General features: G+C 34.8%; 1 protein-coding gene across 1 annotated transcript in view; it reads right to left on the reverse strand.

Moving 5' to 3' along the window:
* Positions 1-3,134: 3,134 nt before the first annotated feature.
* LOC136975239 (Golgi to ER traffic protein 4 homolog) overlaps positions 3,135-19,088 on the reverse strand; it is a 43,595-nt gene continuing 27,641 nt past the window's right edge. Inside the window, exons 6-9 of the mRNA XM_067270268.1 lie at positions 4,341-4,481; positions 4,196-4,271; positions 4,061-4,130; positions 3,135-3,982 (exon numbers count right to left, since the gene is read on the reverse strand). Of these exons, the coding sequence (XP_067126369.1) occupies positions 3,858-3,982; positions 4,061-4,130; positions 4,196-4,271; positions 4,341-4,481 (412 nt within the window). The 3' untranslated portion in view covers positions 3,135-3,857. The remainder of the gene's footprint in view (positions 3,983-4,060; positions 4,131-4,195; positions 4,272-4,340; positions 4,482-19,088) is intronic.

Genomic DNA, 19,088 nt, shown 5'->3' on the forward strand with positions numbered 1-19,088 from the left:
AAAGTTGAAACATTAAAACAGTGAATTTTTGAATTTTCCTTCAATAATATATCAGAAATCACTTTGAATATTTCTCACCTTCAATTGCTAATGCATCTGTTCGAGGTATCAGGGCTATTTCCCTTCAATGGCTTCCTTCCCCTCTCACACTTGACCCGCTTCCTTCTAGTGTGGATGCTGGCTATAAATCATTTCAAACGGTAATGTTCGTGCCACAAAACCTCATCGTCTTGTGTACTCTTTCCTCCCATCTATCATACTGTCTTCCGTACTGGAAAAATTTCTTTAAAAAAAAAAAAGAAAGAAAAAACTTCTCTCTCTCGCCATCTCTCCCACAATAAATATCACCGAATTTGGTTTTGAAATTAAATATTAAGTTTTATCAACTGTCCCGTATAATTTTACGATTTCAGGGAGGGGGAGGATGTTACCGCGGTTCTTCCTACCCTCTTCTTAATATTTTATTCGGGCCAAGAATTTAATTTCGAACGAGGGAACGATTAATTACGCGAATCACGTGATTGGTTAAGTGCGCCCACAAATCTACTGGATAAAGCAGTCTCTTTGACACTGTTACCCCCTGTTGACAAGCTTTATTGCTGACTTTGGGCAACAATAGCAACCGCCAATCGTTAACCCATTTGGTCACGTGAGAGGCTTTTTCTTTCCTTCCCTCCTAGCCGATTAGCTTTGGTTAAGACAAATTTGCAGACAAATTTAATTTATTTTTACGTTTCCAGACGTTCTTAAATTATTTTGCCAAATCCTTTTCGGTTAATCACGTGATCGATACTGTCTGATTTAAAAGCAGAGAAAGAAAGAGGCGGAGAGGACCCCTTTCGGACCTACAAAGAGGAAACGATAATTTAATTTGCCAACAAAAAAAAGTCCATTTGATCTACCTGAAGTTCCTTCGTTCCTGTTTATTCCGAGTGCATTAAACAATTTAGAGAAAAACACAAATTGTTTTCGTTACCTCAGCGAATTGTCTTAAAATCCCACCAACCACGTGGTTTGCAGAGAAGCAATTAAAACTGGAGAACGCAACCGTTTCTAATGTCCTTAATAGTTGGCAGGTAAACAAATTAACCCCACAATCACCTGGCAACAGGAGGAGTAAACAAATTAACCCCTAATCACATAACAATAGTAAATTACGTTCCAATGAAATGAGGTATTAAACTGAGTGACTGATCGAAGGAATCGAGCAAAAATTTCCAGATTAAAATATATATACACATATCAAATAGAGGAAAAGTATGGCAATCGGTCGAAAAAAAAGACCCCTCACGATTTTTAATTTTTGGAACCTTGAAACGTCGAGAAATTCAAAAAATGCGTGGATGTTAATGGGGACTACTTTGAAGCTTAATAACTCTTGTAGCTTTTGTCGAAATTTTCTGAAATTTCACAGGGAGGTGAATGTGTATTAGGGGCATATATGCTGTTAAATTTTGGTGGTTAAAGGTCGAGGGTGGGGAGATAAACGAGGTCACGTGTCATATCACGAGTAGGGATCGGGTTTAAGATTTTACTCATTTACAATGTTTTATAAAACTCGTCTACCCTGAAAAGTAAGCTTTTACATTACTACTATAAAACGGCAAAGTGTTTTTTAATAAAATCCCATAACAGATGGCACCACACACGATTTTAACTCTTGCCGGGAAAGTTAGGCAACTCGTTGCCAGATTTTTACACACGTCGATCGATTCAGAACGTAAACAAATAAATATATTCGAAGTAAATTTTTAAAAATATTTTATTTGGAATTTAATTTGTTTTAGTAAACGTTTTCCGTCATCAATAACAAACAACTAAAACTGTATTTACTTTTACTACAGAATTTCTGAACTTATTTCTGTCTGAATAAACAGAAATTCATTATAAAGTAATAACCTGATCCTCTATTTACTTATCCTGTTCAAAAGTAGTTAAGTTTGAAGAATGCTTGATCTCGTTTCTTGCATGATTTCATCTTATAGAAGTTAAACTTACAATTTATTATAAGGAAATTGCATGTTAATTCTCCTCTACCATTAAATACAGAAGCGGAGAGATATTTCGGGATTTTTTACTTTATTTATTTATTTTTATACGCTATTTTCTATTTTTAAATTCAAAATTTGGCGTATAACATGATTTCCCTTTGAAAAAACAAATATATTCCTTAAAATCGTTCCGATTGGTCAACAATTTAAATATTGGAATTTAAAAGTTCAAAATTTCTCCAATCGGATGGAATCAAATCCAAACTGGGCCGATTATTGGTCGGATTTGAATTTTTAAATATACATTATAGCCAATTAAGCTCTCGATTTCCAATCAAAATACCAATCAGGCGGAAGATTGTCGTTTTCGAATTCGAGTTCGGTCAATAAGCGTTAAATTATGGCGATTTTTACGTTTGGGACGTTCGTAGGAAGGCAAACGACAAAAATGTTCGCGCGCAATCGAGTTAATTAATCGAACGACGTAGCAAATGTTTAAAAATCGATCTGACGATGATCAATTGCGAGTTTGTGGAAATGAGAGAGTGTCGCCATCTGTCGTGCGTTCGAGGAAGATTATTCAAGCTCTACCCGATGAGACGCCATGCCAATCGGTTATCTGACTAAAAAACGAACGACTAAAACGATGCCTCCGATTTATTACGCTGCAAGAGTACTTAAAGATGTTCCTATCAAATAACCGGTTAAGGTTAAGTTAGATGGAGCACGTGTCAGCAGCGTTAGAAGAGGCTGTTATATATGACCCCTAGCGTCTACAATTGCAAAGTAATGGCGGAGTAACTTGACCACTTTAACGATCAAACATTATCGTCTATATTCAGCGGTTAAATGTTTTCGCCGCATTTCTCAAAGTCAGGCCATTTAAGGTGCGAAGGGGGGGCCGAAATTCCAAAAAAGTTACCTCCCATTGATCTTGGGTTTCAATTTAGAATCTAACCTAAAGAATATATTGCATACCCTGCCACATTGTTGAAAAATCACCCTCCTAACCGTGGCAATAGGATACTGCCTACCTTGATTCTAGTTGATCTGGCACCCATTTTGGCTAGGTTGTGCTGCTGCCCACTGTGATTTGAAGTGTCCTCTTAGTTTCTAAGATACTGCAAGAAACAAGTCTGATAGTAATTTTGAGTTCATACTTTAATTTTTCACTTATTTTCTTTTATTAAAAACCTGTCGTCTCCAAAATTTGATTCCTCCTCAATCTCCTGCGCAATGTACAAATGGTGTCATATTGCGTGCAGTCGTGGAGCAGCCGGTTCCGTGCAAAATAATTTAATTTCTCTGTTTGTAATAAAATTTATTATTACACAATAAAAGTTTTACGATAATAATATTTGACATTACAATTGTATATATATATATATATATTTAGTTTGTTTCCTGCTATTAAAATTTCATTTCTTCTAGAGCTTTTTCTTTTTTTATATCCTCAAAGTTCTGTGGTACTTTGGAGACTAAAATTTGAAGGATGGCGAGAAGATATTTAATTATTTGTTAAGTTGTTAAGTTACTGTTCTAAAATAAACATTTATCAAATTCTATATATCTGTTACTGTTTTCTGTGAGGTGAAAATAGAAGGGAAAAAGAAAAGTAAAAGAAGAGAAATTAGTCAAATCTACTGATATGACTTCAACAAATTTATATACAAGGAGACATATCTGTATCCAAATATGAAGAATAAAATATATATATATTTTGTATGTATGTATATATATATATATATTGTCAGCTCCCCCTCCTCCCTAGATCCAGAGTTGAACAGAATTTTCAATGTTAAAGAATTTACAATATTTTTTTCTTTGATCTGAACATAAATTAGATGCTAATCACCGATAAACAATTTAGTCCAATTCTTCGTACTGTATTGTCTCCGATGTGACCTTCGACGGACCCGGGAGTGCCATGTTTTCTTCGCTACTCATGTCGTCGTCCTCTAAACTGCTGAACAGCGACTGAAGGATGTTTCCTATAATTTTAAAAATTAATTTTTAGTTCACGTAATTGAATTGTAAAAGAAGAACGTATGGGACAAAGTTTAACTCACCGAAAAGGCCTTGCTGTTTTGGTGGCGGTGGAGGCATTCCGAAAAATAACTGGCCAATTTTATCAAGATACTGTCGACGTAAAAACAATTTAGGATGTGATATGCTAACGACTTATCGTGGATAAAATAACTTACTTTTAAATAACTTGGATCGCGATTTAATGCTATCCGGTACTGCTCACACAACACTGTAAACACGGGCAGCTTCCCACTGTAGGGGAAAAGTTTCCTTTTAAAACTTTATTCAAAATTATAAATATATTTATTATATTTTTCTTACTTGTCAATGGCAGGAAGAAGAAACCAAAGAAAATTCAGAAGTGGTAAAAGAAAGGGAGGTCCTGGGTTCACTTTTGGATGTTTCTGTGCATATGCGTGGAATGCTATTGTTGCTGTCGCTTTATTTTTAAGGCACAAATATCTATAAAAAAATAATAATAATAAAATAAATTCCAACCAAAAATATACATTTTATGTTTTATTTTATAACTGATATAAAATGGTGTGTTATGTAAATAATGAAGTCTCTTTGAAATCCTAAAAGGAAAAAATAAAGCAATCTTTTGAATTAAACACTAATGAATTTAGTTACAGTCATACATTTTTAACTTATCTAACTTTTGCCAAGATCAGGATTAAAACCAAGAAAAATTGCAAGTACAAGTCCTTTTATTGCATCGTCTATTCAATTAGAAGATTCTCCGTAACTTCTAACTCGAATATAATGTTTTAAAGTTGGATCTAAAGCAACTATTAAAACTTAGTTATCATAGAAGAAGAGATTTCTAATTTGTTAAACTCAAATTAAATTGTTGCTTAACATTTTCTCTAATGTTTGTTTATATTGTTATTTAATTAAAGTGCTACATATAAATAATTTAAAGAGACTAATTAAAAATATTTTTCTACGTGTTTCTAGCAATAATCAAGTGAGAGATTTGTAAAAGTTTTCATGATGATACCCATATAATTGGAAATAAAAGCAACTTGTTAAGCTCATAGCTTTTATTATGATGATTATTTTCTTTGCTTGCTGCATTTGTTATTTTATTTGATAAATTATTAAATTAAAAATTTTCTTTTCTTAGCATTTACTTTGCTTTTATAACTGTTTTAAGAAGTTACATTAAACTTTTCATGTATTATAATTTGCCAAATATATATACTTTAAATATAATTACTGTAATATTATACAAAAATCTAAGTTGATGACAAAAATGTTTAGTATGTCAATGAAGTCTTAATTAAACACTTTTTCTTAGTGTAAACTTAATGGCAGATGTTATTATAGAATATTAGATGTTCTAATTATTTATTACAATGACTCACTTTTATCAATCTGCAAACTACTTATGCCCCTGTCTAACTCTTACTCTGTAAATACCACCTTAGATAACAATAGATTGTGTAACAAAATAGTTTGTCAATCCAGTAACCTAAGAGAGATGTGATGTATGAAAATATTTTCTCTCTAGCTATACAGCATAGAATTGCATTTTGGAAAAATGACTACATGAATCTGCAAACCACTTGGTACGTGCTTATAGACTATACTTTGAGAACAACTGATGTAAAAAACATTAAAGTATTTCTTTTATTCTCAAGATAGCTTGCAAAATTTTTAATAATTTGATTTGATATAGGTCACATGATTATATACAAAAACTGTCTCTAAACTTGCAACAGGCCAGCTGCCTCCAAACACACTGAAGTTGCACCACAGGGATGTGACTTTTTGTTTCTGGGAAATCTCAGGCTAGAGAGATCAGAGATGTCTCCGATATTGCTGCGTATATAAGAAAACAGCACAGAGTATCTTCTCAGATCTCCAAGAGAATAAAAAAAACATCCTACAGCTTTCAAACACAACTGAATGAAATCTAAGGTTTTTTGTGCCTACGATTAAAATTCAAGAACACATCATGAAGAATTATGAATATTTTAATTAGAATTATCCAAATTATCAAAAATTGCCATATCGGTAATAAACAAGTATCTTCAAAAAGATATAGACAGTAATTTACTATTATTTCTTTTATATAAATTAAATAATCAATGTATATGTATATAACATTATATATGAAGTATTTATCTTAATTTCTTACATTAATTCAAGCCCTCTACTTCTAAATAATCTGTAAATCAAATTGGAATTAACAGATCATTTGTATGCATCTGATACAAACTCTTAATTCTACAGTTAATATATCAACTGTTATCAGAACAGTCTTTACAATGTAAGATATTGAACTTCTTAATACAGCATTTACAATTTTTGTTTAAGAAACAAGACATTTATATTAAATTATAATTTAATATAATCAATGGAATTAGTAATTTTTTGATTTTTTTCACATTTATTTGTCTTTTACAAAATATATTTATCCTTATTTATGATTTATTCAATGCCATGGAATGAATTTCTGGGAAACAAAAAAATAATTTGAGTTTTCACTACTAGGTAAAAATATAGCACTTCAAGAATAAATAATGTAATGTTATGCAAATTACTGTAGAAATAAACACAACGTAATGCAGCACACTGCCAATATTCTGACCAAAATGCTTTTCACGCCGACTGATCACTCTGTATTAAGCTCCCAATGTGTAATTGACACAGTTGGCTCACAAATTTGAACACAAGGCGTAAAATAATAATTAGCTTTGCCGACTTATGGTTTTTGTTCTCAAAGCACCATATTTTCTCCTAGTGGCAAAAATATAAACTAATTTTTGTTTCCCAAAAATCCTAAAGGTGTGACCATCCTGTAGACTAAGTTTCCTCAACGTATGTCCATTCAAACTGGTCCAGTGGGCTCCAAATAGGGTCAATTTAATTATAACCACTCTGTATACATTACATATATAATATCATATTAAGATTCACTTTTCTAATTCATGATTTCATATAAACTTTTTTGTTGTTGAGCTCTTTAGTAGTCTAAGGAGACAGTAATCACAGAACAAGAAATCAAGGTTAAAGGAATAAGAAAGCATTCTGTCATTCCATATCTGAATTTAATTTAGTGAAGTCAGTATATCCAATTAGATGAAATGTAGGACATTAATTTGATCAAGAGGATAGCAATCACCTGAAAAAAGGTTTAGATTAGATTTTTTCAGTGTTTTTTTTTTAATTTGTTGTAGCATATAGTTTTTGTTAGCTTGTTTGGATTATCTTGTTTATCAATGGCAGAATCTTGAATTATTTTGATTTAATTGGACTTTTACTCTCATACTTTATTCTGTTATATTTGTTACCTATGAAAAAAAATACAGATCATCATAACTGATTGACTATTAAAATGGGATTAAGAAATTTTGTTTTCCTTTCCCAAAATAATTGATTTAAACATGGAGTTTAAACTTATAAATCAATATGACGATAAATGTTGTTTTTAAACAGTTAAAAGATGTTGTAATTAGTACTACAGCATAAATATATTTTAATACTTATTTATATATGAGAATTTATAGTTATTTCCATAAGTTTTAAGAGTTTGGATAAGAGTATAATTCTTATCCAAACACTTCTGTCTGAATTATTAATTTTCATAATTAATATTTTTAGTAATTAGTTAAGATAATTAATGATAAGTGAGAATTGCATTCTATAAAACTAACAAAATTACAACTAATAACTTTTGTTGAAAAGCATTCGTAAATTCTACGTTAATAAAATCGACTTATACTAATCTTACATAAAATTTTTACAATAATCATTTATAAAATATTATAAAGCTAGCTACATTCTATGGCTAATCTATGCTGGTCATTTGTAAGTATTGAAGGTTTATAAAAATTCTTCTCATTTAATAGCTCTAATAAGTTACAAAATCCATCAACAAGTTGCATAACTTTCCAGGCAAGAGTTAAAATTCTGTGTGGCATCATCATCTGAGATTTTATTTAAAAAAATTCAATTGTTAATTATTATAAAATGGCATAAATGTTAATTTCGAATGTTGAAATGAATTTGATAAAAAATTGTAATGCAAATAATGAGCAAAAGATATAAAGAGTGACTTCCATCCATCTTTCGACCCTGTTAATTTTTAACCACCAAAATTTAATAGCATCAATGCCCCTAATACACAAACTTCTCTGCAAAATTTCAGAAATTTTCAACAAAAGACACAGGAGTTATTAAGCTTTAAAGCGGGTGAACTAAATTGTGCCCTCTACATACAAAAAAGAAACCTCCAAATTTCTTTTGTTTCTTGACATTTCAAGTTCCCAAATCCAAAAATGTAAAAAAATTGAGGGCGTCATTTAAATATCAAACTCTCTACAGATAGGCGTTGCTGTACTATATACACTTATAGAAATGGACTAACGTTTTTGATCTTTCTCTTTTTGAATCTTCTTCAGGTCCAGTTATTCTTGGAAGATGATGAATTGCAATTACATTTAACCTTTTGATCACTATGCGCAAACTCCATCTTATTTGGTTAATCAGAATTTAATGGGTTACCTTCTACAAGAAGATGCGCAGTACGATAATTTTAAATTTAAAAATTTGTTAAATATTCCATGAAAAGAATACATATTTGGAACTGGTTAACATTGCATGACTGTCATGCAATGTTAACCAGTTCACAATATCACAACAGAATTAAAGAGGAGTGTTGTGTTTTTGTAATTAAAAATTTTGATTTTTTTTTCCTATAAGTATTTTGATAAATAATGAAATGTAGGGTAGATGTACCAGTTCTGGCCAAAAAACAAATTTAACTTAAAAATATAATCACAAATGAAACAAACTTTTATTGTTAACTGTGTGAATAGTTAACAATAAAAGTTTGTTTTGTTGGACAGATTTGAATATGTGGTGATTATATTTTTAAGTTAAATTTGTTTTCTGGCCAGAACTGGTACACTGGCCAAAACTGGTACATCTACCCTATCTGTTTAATTTTTAATTTATTTTTATTTGAAACCCCATGAGACTCGTCATGGAAACATCAAATGCTCTTAAAAGGATAGTAATTTGTGTACTTGATAACTGTCAGACACAACATTGAGTTACTAAGCACCCTTAAAAGGGCAGTTTTATGGCCCATAATGGGTATGAAAAGCTTATAGGGCAAGAAACAGGTGGCAGCACAATCTTCCCCACCCAGTCCTTCTGGTCGGCTCCAAGCCTAACTCTAGCTTTTTCAAAACGTTCGCTTAGGGAAGTATTGCTGATATTTGCATCAGTACAGATGATGAGTGGTTATGTAACCATATTACATTTGCTGTCGAGCTGCTGCAAATCACTCTTAGTCTATTAATTCCTTTTCTCCATAATGCCACAGATGACAATGTGCTTAGCAACATCAGCCATTCCAACGTGATAGCTAGGAAAAGGATAAGACTGCCAAATGTATGTACGCATGACAATGCACAGTACAAAGGACTGGCAGAGAAATCCTTATTGCCAATACTGATAACCACTTTATCAAGAGTCATTCCCTGACTTTGATGGACGATAGCTGCATGGCCAAGAGAAAGCAGAAATTGGGTTCTGACACAGTTCTGACCATTCTTGTGAAAAGAAACTGAGTATGGTATTATTTGAACTAGTCCATGATACTTTGGTTCTTATAGTTTGGAAACTCTATCAAAATGAAAATAGGTTGCATATGAAATTATTCAGCCTGAATTGTGAAGGATCATAAATTATTGTCTTCACAATTCCCAATGATCCATTTGATAACTTAGCTTGGGGCATACAAATTCTTACAAAGAATAACTTTGCATCCAACGAAGAGATTTAATTCATTTTCTAATCCAGACTTTTTAGTGCAACCTTCCCAACATGCAATACAATTGTTCTTTGACAGGAAGGAAAATTCCTTCCTGCCAAAGTGCCTCAACATTTGGCATGAGGATCAAGCTGTATTATAATTGTTCTTTGTTTCAATAAGTGTTACAAGTTTCTTTAAGCAATGCTCTGTTATTTAAAGTTATGCTCTGCTGACTTTACTTTGTTATTTAAAGACATTATTCTCACAACATTATCAAAAGATCCATCTGATATGGAATGTTTCATTGGGAAATAAAAGCATGGTCTCCTGTGCAGACTTCTTTAGAAACAGAATCAAGAAATGCTCGAAAGTGAGCCCGATCCTCTCCTACTTGGCGCACGACTTGATCCAAAAAGAAAACGACACACATTTTTAAACAGCCATTTGCCTGTTAAGGTGTCAATATTAATATTCTTACTTACTAGGCTCAGAATATAGTGGTGAATCCATTACTGGTGCCAGTTGTGAGAAATCAAATAACAGAATGAGGAGGTCACCAAAATCAGAGTTATTAGCTTTTGCAATCTCAAATTAATCACTGACAACAAATGTAAACCATAGAAATTTCATTGATGATAATGACTTTTGTGTATTCAAATTCATCTTGCAAAATACATTCCTTATTAGCACCTAAATACTTATTCCTTCTATATGGAGATATTTGCAAGGCTAAGTGAATAGTTGCAGCATCAATGAGCAAAGGTGCATTGCACTGTAGGATTCATTAGACAGAGAGACAATGTCCTGTATCTTTCATGAGTAATTCGTGTAACTTTGTTAATCAGACACGTCTTGCCAGTTTCAGCCTGTTATAATATGAGGACAATACCATTTGGTGCATTGGATTGAAGTTTTTCAGCAACAAAATGAAGCATATTCCTTTGTTCAAAAGTAAATTTTACATGGTTTTGTATGCATTGATCCTCATGATTGTGTTAAAGATTTTGATTTTTTGCTTCTTCAACTATGTGTAAATTATCAATTATATCGGAGTATTCCTCAAACTTGGAAGTCCAGTTTGCATTTAAATCAATCTCTCTTTCGCCTAAAGTAGGGGTCAACAAACATTTTTAGGAAAAGACCGAATCGTAAAAAAATCAGGTTTGGCAAGCCAGGTTGCAAACTCAAATAGGTATATTTTTTTAATAGGTACTTCTACTCAAAGCAAAAACAAAGAAGTTATTTTTTATTAGGAAGTGATATTTTTACATACATAATATTTATACACATTATTGCTGATACTTAAAAACATAAGGATTATAAACATTAGATAAATAAAAAACACTGATTTAAAAAAAATTAATTATTGAAATCGAATAATCACAATTAGTTAATTACAAAAATAAACAAACAGAAAATACTAAAAAATACAGACAACCTGTGTTATGGAAAGGGAATGAAAAAAGGGTTGGGATCCATGGGTGTCCCGCGACAGTGTTTTATAAGAAAACATTCAGTAGAAAATACAACAATAATACAAGAATGTTACAGAGGAATACAAGTTGGGAGTGCTATGTTACAGATCACAAATAGCACTAACATATGTACAGGTAATAACGTATATACAGTATGCAGATTAATATTGTTACAAGAAATTACATGTTGAGTGCTGTCTGACAAATTGCAAACAGTACAAACATAAGAACAGATGACAAACATATGTACAGTACATTAAGCAGATTAACAATAGTACAATAGTTACATGGGGAGTGCTATGTGAGAACAACAGATAGCACAAATGTATTTACAGTATGCAGAATAATATTGGTACAAAATAGTTACATGTTGAGTACTGTTTGACAAATCGCAGATAGTACAAACATAAAAACAGATGACAAATGTATATACAATATGCAGATTAACCGTGTGTAAACTAGATACAGGGTGGGTGCTAGGTGCCAGATTACAGGTAGTCCGAACAAATTATCAGGTTACAAACGTATTTACAATTGACATTCCTAGGTTACACTAAAAGCATAGACAGTGATTTTTATTAACATGTGGTGTTAACATCGTAGTTCAGTAGATTTGCATGACTACAAGGGTACTGCCATTAAGTGTTTCTCATCCTCTCTGTAAGCACTTTGATGCTCTGCAAATAATTATTCAGATGATTGTACATGTCTTTCTCATATATATGGGCTTGTAGAGGACACGGCCAGTTATGGTTGTTATGAAATGCAGCCTCAATGACTATCTCTGTTGCTGTCGAAGAGTGGACAGTCAAACAATAGGTGAAGGTAGTCTTGTTTGGTGTTCATGTTGCGCCTGCAGGTCTCGCTGTCCCGTAGCCGGAACCGGTGGAAGTAAGTGTTGAAGTTCCTATGGCCAGTGAGAACTTGAGTCAAGGCAAAGTTGGGAACAAGATGCCTGCAACTCAGCCTGACAGAGATGTCTGGAATGAAGCCATGTGTGGGACGGCCTGTAGTGCAGTTGTTTCAGTCTTCTTGCCAAGTTTGCAAAAGTTGGTTATAGATCCATTTATGGATAGTGGAAGGCAGTATCTTACTGTAAGAACACAGAAGGGATGAGACTGCAGCTCTTTTGGTGAGAGCATCAGCTGCCTCGTTCCCCTCTACCCCAGAGTTGCCACGGACCCAGTTAAGGGTGATGTGATGGTGGTGGTTATTACTGATAAGCATTTTCTGAATAGTGGTAACATTGTAGCCATTGTTGTTGGTGTTGGAAATTGAGCAAAAAGCTGTAATTCTGTCTGTGTAGATAACTATTTTCTTTTTTTGGGGGGAACCAGTCTTCATTGATGTGGTGGTGGTGATGGCAAAGATTTCCACCTGTGGGACAGAATAGTATTTACTGAACTTGAAAGCAGACCAGTGAGTAATATTGCCTGCCTTGTTGTACACGATAAAAGCTGCACCCACTTGATCCTCTTGCTTGGAACCATCTGTGTAGATTTTATAATCATGGTAAGTGAGGTCCTGGATGTTCATGGAAAGAGTCATATCTATATAAGAGTTTGGAATTTTCTTCTCGATATCATTGGTAATGAGGTCTTGGCAGATTTTGTCAGGAAGGTTTGGAAGGGTTTTGTGCTGAATTTTATCTTTCCAGTTAGAGAGGTCAATCATGTTTTTGAGATTCCAAAACCACATAGCTGCTCTAATTTTAAGGTATAGAGGGCAGAGTCACCAGAAGGGCCGAGGTGGGCGCAGTACAGTAGGCCCTGGCAATTCGCAATGCTGCAATTCCAAATTGCTGCTAACAAAGTCCAGAGAGGACTTTGTTAAATTTTTTGATATTTGCTTGCTTGTAGGTGGCCTTTTCCCAGATAGGGGCAGCATAAAGTATAATGGGCTCTATGGCACCCAAATAGATATATTTGATAGCATTGTATCTGATCCCCCAGTTATTGGCTGCTATACTGATCAGTTTGTTGGAGACAACTGTTGCCTTTATGCAAATGTTGTTGATGTGCTTTGTCCAGTGCAATTTTTCATCCAGGGTTACCTCAAGATACATTAACTCCTTCATCCTAGAGATTCTTGTATTGTTGATTTTAATGTTTGGGCTTTTTTGAAGGCTAGTGTGTTTTTTGGAAATATGATGTACTTACACTTGTTATAATTTATAGGCAGTTTACTATCAGTGCTCCATTTGTAGATGGTGTCCATTATTATATTGCATAGGAGGACCAGATTGTTGGAGTTTTTGTTGGAAACAAGGGCCGTGTTGTCGGTGTACCCTTGCACCAAGAAACCTGGTATCCTGTTTCAGATGTTCAAGTCATTGTAAACTAGAGTTCAGAAGGTCGAGCCGGCTATAGACCCCTGAGGGTAACCCTTGGCTATTTGATGAGTGTAGGAGAAATTGTTTGTATAAAAGCCAATGTGCCTATCTTTAAGAAAGCTATTCATGATGTTAAAAATGTTATTAGGGCAGTGATATTCACAGAGTCAATACAGGATTTCTGGCCACCATAAGTTATCAAATGCTCCTTGGAAATCAATGAATATTAGAACAGAGTGTTTACCATCTTTCTTGCCCTTTTCAAAATAATCAATGATTGAGGCCAGGGGTGTGTTAGTTGACCTACCAGGAACAAAGCCTTGTTGGATATTGGTATAGTTTTTCTGCCTAAGGTGGTTAATGATACAGTTGGTGATAAGTCTGCCCAGGATTTTACCCATGATTAGCAGAAGGGAAATGGGTCTGTAGTCTCTGGGACTAGTGGGTGGTTGTTCACTGTTTTTTGGTATAAGTTTGACTGAGGCAGACGTCCAGTCAACAGGGAAGTACCCAATCTGAAAGCGCTGATTATATAGTACTACAAAGAATGTTGGAAGTGCTTCGAAGGTTTCCTTTGTCATTTTGCCTGTTATTGCATCCTTTCCAGGGGACTTCTTTATTTTTATCTTTTTAAAGGCTTTGGCAACTTCACTGTAAGTGAAAGGAGGATTGTTTGGGGCAGATCTAAAGTGGTCCTGTTTTTCTTTATGCACACTATTGTCATCAGTTTGGTTATCAGTGGGAAAGTGGTAGTCAAAGATGGTTTTTATTGTATCACTGAAGGAGGTGGTTAGAGTACCATCCGATTTGTGAATTGGCAAGGGAATGCCCAGTTTACACTGTTTTTTGAAGGCAACATTGTAGGGGTCGGTCCAGGGTTTATCGAACTGCAGAACTCCCTCCAGGCTTTCTCTCTCTTTTGGTTAAGGTTTTGTAGTTATTAAACTTGTTGATTTAGGCAGCACAAAGGGTGTTGCAAAGGTCACTGTCGTGTTGTTTTTGGTATGCCTTTCTTAACTTTCTAACCTCTTTCCTTACAATTGTGAGCTTGCTGTCCCACCATGGTACTGAAGTTCCGCTTGTTGGTGGGAGGTGTTGTGATAGCAGGTTTTTATGCAATTGTTTAGATGGGTGATGCACTTATCAATGTCTTTTTTGTCCATCTCTGTTACAGACTTTTCAATATTCCTGGAGCATTTAAGTTGTTCACAAAAGGCATTCCAGTTAGTTTTGGTTACATAATCGTTGGTGTGGACAGATTTGCCTGTAAGGTTTATAGTAGTTTTAATATATCTATGATCACTGGCACTAGGATAGCCTTGTGTGCTACAGTATACAATAAGGTTGTTCATGTTGCTGTTTGAAAGCCCCATATCCACCCAGCTGTCACCTCTGCTGCTGTGATAGATTGACAAGGGCTAGTGTTGTTAGATAAAAATTGATTTGTGGAGGCAAATTCGAGAAGGGCATGGTGCCTTGGGTCCTCTATGCCACTGTGCCATACTGGTGACTTAGCATTGGTGTCCCCTCCTATTAGCCACAGGTGACCATTGGTCCAGGAGCTGATTCTTTCCAGTTCCTCCAACAGGGGTCCAATGTCTGAGAATGGAGAACAATATATTGACATAAGAAAAGCTGGATTGGTATTGTGACTGTGTATGGCAATGATAGTGGCATATTTAGAACTGAGAAGAAAGGAATTGAGTGTCCACATTTGGGTTGCAGATGAAGATACCAGCTTTGGTTTCGTAGTGTATCCACATGGGGGAAAGTTGTCCATTTGCCAAAATGTGGAAAGTAGTCTTTATAAAGGTATGGTTCTTGTACCGTTATAACATTATCTTCCAATTTTCTGCTGTTTTAAGCAGGAGGGAAGTTAGAGCCTCTTTGAAGATTGATTTGGAGTATGTTTAGCTTTATGTTGCATGGTTGCTGTGTGTTACTTTGATTTCCTCTATTGGCCATAGTTGGATTTTTGAATCATTGATGCCTTTGTTTGGACTGTAATTGGGCAGTCTGCATCAAATGTGTTGTGATCTGTTCTGAATTTATAGCCTTCTTCTTCGGATTTATTTCTGTTTCGCAATTTATGCAGCAGGGTGATCTATCTAGTCGATTGCAGTCTGCGTATTTATGCTGCTTTGTGCAGTGACTGCATGTGAGATATTCTATACAGTTTTTGGCAGTTAGGCCATATCCACAGCAGTTATAACATCTTATTAGGGGAATGTAGTCATCGGCCTTTACATTGGCCTGTAATAATGATGTGTGTTTCAGACCTACAATTGCTTCTTCTTCTTCTTCAATTTAATATGGAGATTATAGCCTTTGCGGCTCTTTCTCCGACCGATGTTGCCAGTTGCTAAGTGAACCGACTAGTGAGGCTAATGTAGCGCGCTCCAGCACCATCATGTGTTGACTAGGAATGATGGAGGCTGGTGGCCAGTAGATAGGCGTCAGCGTGAGCACCAGAGACATGTTTAGGGTCATCGTGTTGCCAAGGTCCTTGCGGGCTATAGTGTATTTGGGGCAATGTAGCCAGTAATGAAGTGTAGTTTCCACAGCGCCACAATGGGGGCACCCCGGGGAGTTGTGTAGGTGCCGTGAGTACACTGCAATTGCTCTTCTGATGTTTGGGGTGACTGCGATAATCACGTGCCTACAATTTTCTTTCATCTGGTGTCTATTCAATACAGTACTTACTTGACAGACAGATAGAAAATCTTGTTTGCCAATTACTTGCAGTTCTTTGTTTTGTTCATATATATAGGGGAGAATATCTTCATTTTCAACTGCATTTGACATATTTAACAGAATAACTCTGGAAAGCCTGCCCATAGATGTTGAGCATCTGATTTTGTCTTTAACATGTGCAATATTTTTGATGGCATTCATAAGAACCTCCCCCTCTTTCTGACTGCCAACCCGGATGCAAAATCTGTCATTTCTCAAATCCTTTATTGCCTTGACTCTGATTTGAAGTTTTTGAGGTTCAATTGTATCTAGAATTGTGTCTAACTTTTTTGATATCTGTTTTGCTTTGGGGGTCCACATTTTCTTTCGTGTAAACCAGGACAGCATGGTTGCCAATAGTACTCTCTCTGCAGTTTTCTGTTTAATGACTTATCTACCACCCTAGTAGTCGAGCTTGGTTAAATTGGTCTACTACTTTTGGTAATAGTGGCATAGGTTGATTGGATCCCCTGTCCATTACTAAATACTAGTGGAGGGCTAGGTTTTGTTCCAAATTTCCTAAGGATTGCATATATTTGGCTGACACAGCTAATGTAGCTGTAAAACTCTTTCCCAGATCTCCTTACGCTCCTCTATCTTTAAATTTGACCGGTAAGTTTCAGGAACCAAGTCAAGTATTTTCCATAGGTGGGAATTTGCCTCTTTCAGTATTGTGTTTTCTATTGGCCCAAGAACAACAGCTGGTCCACTTTGTGAGTCTTGTGTGTTGTTACGTTCAGCTTGAGATTGCACACCGTTCAACTTCATTATTCAAGAATAGGTAGTAAGCCACGTGCAATGATGTCAAAGCAATCACTTGAGTGAACAAATGCACTAACAGATACAGTAATGTCCCAACAATACATGCATAAGTATGCAAAATTATTTTATATATAGTTAGCTGAACTATATTATGCTAATTAAATGAAGACTATTTAGTATACTGGTACAATGAAGTGGCGCTTAATCAACACTGGGCGAGTTTTCCATCTTTATTTAGTTAGTACGCTATTTTACATGTGCGTTTCGGGCCTTCGCTCCTCTTCAGCTAACTTGGTTTAAAACACACACCTGCGAACAACATTTAACGAATTGGCACGAGACAAAAAAAGTGCATGACAATTATTACGGTATCTATAAATACAGTCCTCATACGACAGTCATAGCAGGACTGTTGTTTTCCTCAAAATCCCAAGCACTAGCATATAGGTAAAATATCTTTTGCAGGGTGGATGAAACAAAGATTGGTTTTACAAAGTTGCGCTTAATAACAGCGTTAAAGTAACAAGTTGTAAAATTAAATAAAATAAGGTAAAACACAGTATAAAAATTTCCTTGAGTGTTACAATTCTTCTAGACACATTCTGTAAACTGCCATCCCGTTTTAGCGTGTCAGGATGGCAGTTTACAGAATGTGTCTAGAAGAATTGTAACACTCAAGGAAATTTTTATACTGTGTTTTACCTTATTTTATTTAATTTTACAACTTGTTACTTTAACGCTGTTATTAAGCGCAACTTTGTAAAACCAATCTTTGTTTCATCCACCCTGCAAAAGATATTTTACCTATATGCTAGTGCTTGGGATTTTGAGGAAAACAACATCCTGCTATGACTGTCGTACGAGGACTGTATTTATAGATACCGTAATAATTGTCATGCACTTTTTTTGTCTCGTGCCAATTCGTTAAATGTTGTTCGCAGGTGTGTGTTTTAAACCAAGTTAGCTGAAGAGAAGCGAAGGCCCGAAACGCACATGTAAAATAGCGTACTAACTAAATAAAGATGGAAAACTCGCCCAGTGTTGATTAAGCGCCACTTCATTGTGCCAGTATACCAAATATAAATAACAACACGGTTTCAATTGTACCAAAGACTATTTAATTTATTCCCAATTACCTACCAATTAAGCTAGTAATGCATTTTAATTAATAAACAGACAGTTGGAACTGTTATAAAGTCCATTAGAATCCTTTAAATGGCCGTTAAAATCCATTGTAACTCAAAATTTTGAAATTTTCCAAAGGCTGTAATACTAAATCGTTTAAACCCTGTAACTCGTTAAATTTTTATTTTACCGCCACCCAATTTTAAATACCTTTAAAATTACCCTCCTTTTGATGAACCCCCTGCTGCCACCCCCTAAAATTAATCCCCCTTCCACTAGGTCCAATCAAAAAGCCAAAACTTTAAAGTTAATTAACTCCCTCCTAATTAATGTAATTAAGTAATTTTCATACCAGTAGCTTTGAAATGATTAGCTGTTTCCAACTGTGTATTTCAAAAGATCCTGGCACAAAAAGTTCTGCGAAAAATCCACTTAATTGATGAGGAGCACAAACAAGTACAACTGTAGCAGCACAAGCGCCTTTCCGTGACCTCTGTCAACATCACGGAGATAAGACTGGTTGCACCATCCCCATTTGATTTACTTGCAATTTTTCCATGTAAATAAAATATTAACCCACGGGCCAGATTGAAAACAGGCGGGGAGCCAAATTTGTCCTGCGAGCTGTAGTTTGCCAACTCCTGGACTAAAGAATCATTATTTGGTAATCTATCTGGAGCCACTGCCTAATTTAGCATCCATTTCCAAATATCATATTCAACTGGCATATCTTCATAGTATGAAGAAACTTCATCTTCCTCAAATGTACTGCTTTGTTGTGAACACTTGTAAAATTACCTTATATCTCAAAAAGAGTCATAGACCCCAGTTTTTATTACATTATTGGATTCCTCATTGCAATTAATAAA

Source organism: Centruroides vittatus, unplaced genomic scaffold (assembly GCF_030686945.1).
Source record: "Centruroides vittatus isolate TY-2023 unplaced genomic scaffold, ASM3068694v2 contig_367, whole genome shotgun sequence".
NCBI classification, from domain to species: Eukaryota; Metazoa; Arthropoda; class Arachnida; order Scorpiones; family Buthidae; genus Centruroides; species Centruroides vittatus.